Here is a 6519-nt window from a genome sequence, read left to right on the forward strand (position 1 = left end):
AAGTTTAAACAAATTTGGTGAAAATAATGCTAGCCCATGTGATTATGTGCATTTGTCCTGTGAGTATGGCCCATATTAGCTGGCCTGATTATCAATATATTTTGAAAACTCTCCTTTTTTTTTCAATATTTTTAAAAACGTTATATATGAGTACATGTTAAGTCAACAAGTTTGAATGTAAAAAAGACAATGTTTTTAAATCTGTCCCGGACATTGAACCGGATGATCTTCAGAGTCATTGGGTCATTAGATCAACAGTGGTTGAGTTACTTGCCTAATACACCAATTGAGTTACTTAAGCCATGATTATCGCGGTTTTTAACAGGGTTTCTTAAGGATCGATTGTGGAGAGATTTTGTACTGTTTGTGGGATTCCACCAAAATTATAAAAACTAGTGACAAAAACAACAAAATAAGGATCGATTGTAGAGAGATTTTTGCAATATTTGCGGACTACACCAACGCTTTTTAATTAATTTTTTTAACCAGACCAAAAAGAAAAGAAAATTTAAGAAATCTATAAGGGATTATAGGGTTAATGATGCTCTTACTATGGTTTTATGTTTGCTTTTTAGCTTATACATATACACAATTAATATCTGTCCATAACACCTTTCACTACTTTTTTTCTTACAAGTCTAAGAGATATCGTAAATCTCATAATAGTTTTTCAATCCCTTTACGTTATTTCATTTTATGATTTTTCTCGTTCTGTTGTGTTACAAATCGATTAGAGGGCTAGAACTAATATATTTTCTAATATGGTTTTATAGAGATGTGTGTGAACGCCATGAAGAAAGAAGTAAAGAACCTAAAAGTGGATTCATGGAACTATGGAAGGGAAATGTGTCAAGAGGGGTATGTGTACACATTATATTTGTATATTAATATATGTTACTATGTATAGATTTAAGATACACTAGATTTGACCCGCGCTTTGGAAGCGCGGAATATTTTACGATAAAAAATTCACTAATAACTTAACAAATATTTTGGTAATTTTTAAAGAGTGTGTATTTAAAAATATTTTGCATTTAAATCAGTGTTTTTAAATTCAACCCGATTGTGATTATACCCGTTAATCCAGAGATCTGACAATTCAATTTTGGTTTTTAAAATATTCATATTAAAAAAAATTACTAAACCTCGAGACTAACCGATTAAACTGATGGATGACCGATATGTAATCTAATTGATTTAAATTGTAATAGTTTCATAATTTGTTAATCTTATAATCCAAATTTTAAAGTTCATTATTTTGCAATTTATGAAATTATGATGTTTCTACAAAATTCTAAAGAGAAAATGATAGATATAAAATAACTAAGATTAATTATTGTATTGTCCGGAAACATTGATCGTAGTATAAAAAATATATTGTTTGGAAACATTGATAGTAGTACAAAGAAATAAGTATATTGTTTGGAAACATGGATAGTAGTATAAAGAAAGTAACATTAGTGATTTAATGTAGGTTTAACTATAAAGTATAAATGTGTATTTAATTTAAAAACTTACAAATAAATGTTAGGTCCAACAGAATGTTTCTGTTTTAATAAGATAGATGCGTATGTACATGTATATATGACGACACATAGAAAGACAATTTTTTTTTGGTCAAACATAGAAAGACAATATGGAATTGGAATAAGGAAAGAAAAAGATTATGACGATGATAAGAAAGGACGAGAAGTTATTCTCCTTGGTTGGCCCATCAATAGCTTCCAAGGATTTATTCACGTGTTCACAACTGATGGACCCACATGATCATATTTCATACACGCTGTTTAGTCTTCTTCGTTTTATTTATCTATAACTTGAATCTCATCATATGTCAAAATTCAAATCTAGATAGATTAATGGTGGATCGACCAATAAATTTTACTTCCTTCGTTTTAGTGCGAGCCATGTATAAACTATGATGTATATATGAATTGCGTCAAAAAAATGTATATATGAAGCTGATGAGCTAATTATATAGAAGATGAAACTGATATGTACTTTTTTTTTAATGTTCAACACTGATATGTACTTTATAAATGAGAAAATGAAAAAGTAAGAACTCAAATAACATTTAAACACTATCTAGTTCTAAAATAAGGTCTACGATAGTAGATCGGTGGCAATGAGAAGGAAAAGAGAGTTATTTCAGTTAGAAGTGCCGCCAAAGACCAAAGAAAGAAAGATTGATTGCGACAGTTTTGGGGTAATCCAATATTCGATCTACATGCAGCCAATAGAGTTCTGACACGTGTAAATATATATTCCAGACCGACAACTCTTGGAGAAGCATGGGATAAACCTTTTTTTTTTGAGAAGCATGGGATAATTGAGGAAGCAACTTGATGAAAGAAACACCGTTTTGTATTTAGTTCGGTTTAATCAAATTTTGTTGGTTCTAGAATTTTTCCAGTTGAAATAAACCATAGTTAGTTCGGTTTGGATTGGTTTCGGTTCGGTTTATTCGGTTCGGTTTGCATTTCGGTTCGGTTTAATCAAATTTTTATAAATTTATTTGTAAAATCATGTTGTAATACATAAATGTATGGGTTTTTTTTTTTTTTTGAAAAAGGCTTTACATAAATGTATGGTTGTCATGAAATAATAGCGTTGGTCATAATAAAAAAATTAAAGTCACAAATATAGTTTATAACTTTATAAGAACTCAATAAAACCAAAATTATCTAGATAAGAGAAAAAAATCATCATCGTTGTCTTCCTGCAATGAATCATCTTCCTTGTGATATCATCAAAAAAACCTGCAACAAATCAATAATTAATATACGAGTATAAACTATACGAGTATTTACTTATATTTTTACTATAACTCTACACCTATGATTCCATTATTGTTCCTTTCTCTAACTAAAATTGAAAACAGAACACGTCTTTGAGAGAATTACAATAATAGTTACACAAAAGCATGAAACCATATAAATGTTATTATATTTAAGAAAGATTATTACCTGTATAACTATAAATCTCACCTGAAGTTTTTAGAATTGACACCACCTAAAAGAAAAATATGCAAGAGAGTAGGAGAAGCATGGCGAAGCATATTGTTTGGGAGGAAGTTGCTGGAGAAAGGTCTGATTAAATCCAATGGGAACAGTGTCGGTCCGGAGTCGTGTGGCGCCTAAAGTGGACAAAAAATACTGCCTTTTAATTATTATTAACATTTAATATATTTTGAGCATGTAATCAAAATAATATTACATATTATTAAAACAAATCTATTAAAATATTTTTTGGAGTTCACCTTACATGGTTTCTTTTTTTTTTATATTTGTAGTTTCACTTGGCTAATTTCAATTATACTTTTTGATAGATTTTTCTACAAATTAAAAGATAAATAAAAAATGTAATTATAAAATAAATCAAAACCTATGATAAATTAACTCTAATGCATTTTCACTTTGTAAAATTTATCGAGTTCTGATAGTAACATATAATATTAGAATCCTATAATAAATTTGATGTTTGTTTGAATTTCAAAAGTTTCTAAGAAATTTTACAAGAACTTAAAAAAAAGAACAAAGAAGGAATAAAATATTTTAATAGGAGATGCAGCTGTTCTACTAAAGTCAATAACAATGAAACATGGAATATGCACGATATATAATTAAGATTCATTGTTTATCTCTTGTTAACAGAAAAAAAACTGGAAAGAAGATAAATTGTTTTTTTTAATAAAGTAAAAAATCTACTAAGGTTTTGATTTAGTTAAAGTGCGTATAAATAATACGTCTAATAGAAGAATTAGAGTTGTTAGAACATATAATCAATCCCCTATCTGTATCTTTGACTATTATCAGAAAAGGAAAAATGTTATTTTTATGATATATCAAAGGAAAAAAGGACGTGGAGTGTCGAACCGTTTGCTGTAAGTCAAAATATTAAGTTCACTGACCATTGGACTAAAGAACACTTTTTGAAATATGGCGCCCCTAAAAACTTAATATCCTCTGGCGCCTAAAGCCCATGCTTTACGGGCTTTAGCCCAGGGCCGGGCCTGAATGGGAATGGTAGCTCTACATCAGTCTGGGGTGAAAAATGGATTATGGATGAGGTGCCTAGACGACCAGTCAATAGGCAACTGCTATATGATATAAACCTCAAAGTCTCCACGCTCATTGATCACTCTGATAACTGGCGAGAAGACTTACTAGTTAACCTCTTTCCTCCAAATGAAGTTATAAGGATTCGAGCTATACAACCGGGAGAAGCAGAGGATAGGTTTATCTGGGCATATTCCAAACATGGCGCTTACATAGTAAAGACTGGATATGAGCTTCTGGAGAAGGCTAAAACGGCGACAGAGCGTCAGAGTACTCCGCAAGAACAAGTGCTCAGAAACCTGAAGAAAAGAGTATGGAAAATCTCTACACTGCCAAAGATTCGCTTGTTCCTATGGAGGTTACTGTTAGAAGCCTTGGCGGTAGCTGAGAGATTGAATTCGAGAGGTCTGGAAGTAGAGATAAACTGCAAAATATGCAATGGAGGACCAGAAACAATCAACCATGTGTTATTTAAATGCTCAGAGGCTACTCACATATGGGCAGAAGCGGGCTACGCTATTCCTAATAGTGTTCTGCATTAGTCCTTGGAAGAAAACGTAGGCTTTATGTTCTCATTGATAGAGGCGGATAGGAATGCACAAGGTCTGAATCGAGCTATCCCATGGGTGATGTGGTTGATATGGAAGAACAGAAACTCGATTCTATATGCTGATACGCAGGATTCCACTTCAAGGATGCTTCAAGACATGAAGGAGGAAGTGGACCAATGGTTCTTTTTAAACTCAACGACAGCAGGAGTTGACAGTTCACGAACCGGAGTAGCAGAGGATGATAAATGGCAACTGCCCGAGATTGGAGTACTAAAATGCAATATACACGCCAACTGGAGGAATGCTTTCTTGCATAGCGGGGTTGCTTGGATAACAAGGGATCATGAAGGTAATGTTTCGCATCACTCAAGAGATGCACTATGCCATATGCCAAATCGAATGGTAGCAGAGCTCCAATGCGTGTTGTGGGCTATGAGAAGTCTGCGCGATTTGCAGATGACTAAGGTAACCATTGCACTTGACTATCAGGAAGTGATGGAAGCTATAATCTCTCCTCAGAAATGGCCAGGGTTCCGTAATCTCTTGGAACAGGTGGAGAAGCTTAAAGGTGAGTTTGAAAGCTTAACGTTTGAATGTGTTAAGGCGTCTTCAAATGGAATAGCCAGAGATATTGCTAAGAGTGTGCTGCGGGATGGAAGATATCAATCCTACTTGGCATTGGGAGGCCCTTCCTGGTTGCACGACCGCATCTTGAGAGAAAATCAGAGAAGCAACGTTTGATTCTTATTTAGAATGTTGTTGCTTTTTGCCTTATTGCCTTGCCTTGTTGCAGACGGCATTACCCTCTTTGGAGGTTATTTTGTATTGTGGTTCAACACTTCAGACGATCAAAAAAAAAAGAGAGTAGGAGAAGCAGCAAAGAGACGCCGTGGAGGTTTTAGCAGGAGAGTAGGAGACGCAGAAAAACCTTGGTTTAGGTTTTAGTTTTAGCTTTTAACTTTGGTTTAGCTAGCCACAATGAAAAATATTCAGAATTTTGCATTTTCCTTATAAAAATATACGCTATTAGAAAAAAAAATTAAGTGGGCTTAATCTTAGGATTTAAATAACTTGATATTAGTATATTACTAATATTTTTAATTTAAACAATTATAAAAATATTTCGGTTTATCGGTTCGGTTCGGTTTAAAACCGAACCGAACTGAACCGTTCGGGTTGGGAAAATCTTCAATCGAAAGAATGGATAGTGACTTTGGTTTGGTTCGAATCGGTTTCGGTTCGGTCGGTTCGGTTCAACTCGGTTCGGTTCGGTTTTTTGCCCACCCCTACATATAATCCCCTCGTGGTCATGTTAATTAACTATTCGGTTGATGATATGTATTTTCTTTTGCTTAAATTGATGATGTGTTCTTTGTAACATAAATTTATGCATCGTTTTTTTTGGCTTAAATACTTTTATGCATCATTTTACAATGTGTTGCTAAAACAAGAAAATCTAAAAGCTTCCAGAAAAAAAAATATAAACAGAATTTCTACCACTCTTAACAATACAGCAAATACACGTTACAAGAAATGTGTTCTAAGTATTAGACCATCATTATCGGTGAAACCTTTTTAAAATTTTTTTCCCGGTTTTGACTGATTTAAAAAAAATTAAAATGGAACCAATTGTGAACCGCCGCTTATCAGTGGAGTCCGTAAACAGCTCAAAAAACAGACTAAAATCGGTTCTTAACTCACGCTTTTTGTGACCGACTATTAACAAATTTGTGGGGGCCACTACCTCTTTAATTGTAAAAACCCTCTAATAAACTGGGATAATTATGCCCTTGTACATATGTGAACAAAAACCTCAGAAGTGAGAACCTCTTTTGTTGTGTATATAATAAATCTATAATAGAAAACTTAGAGGTGTGTTCAAAAAGTATTAAAAATAGAAAACTTAGAAT

General features: G+C 32.9%; 1 protein-coding gene across 1 annotated transcript; it reads left to right on the forward strand.

Annotated features, from left to right (window-relative positions):
* Nucleotides 1-4687: 4687 nt before the first annotated feature.
* On the forward strand, nt 4688-5350 carry LOC108857880 (uncharacterized). The gene has a single exon (XM_018631892.2). It carries the CDS (start codon nt 4688-4690, stop codon nt 5348-5350), a length of 663 nt encoding a protein of 220 aa, XP_018487394.2.
* The last annotated feature ends 1169 nt before the right edge of the window (nt 5351-6519 follow it).

The sequence above is a fragment of the Raphanus sativus genome, unplaced genomic scaffold, assembly GCF_000801105.2.
Source record: "Raphanus sativus cultivar WK10039 unplaced genomic scaffold, ASM80110v3 Scaffold0172, whole genome shotgun sequence".
Classification (NCBI taxonomy): domain Eukaryota; kingdom Viridiplantae; phylum Streptophyta; class Magnoliopsida; order Brassicales; family Brassicaceae; genus Raphanus; species Raphanus sativus.

Excerpts from the sequence above, each read along its gene's own strand:
- LOC108857880 (XM_018631892.2), top strand. The coding sequence starts at position 4,688 with ATGTGGTTGATATGGAAGAACAGAAACTCGATTCTATATGCTGATACG.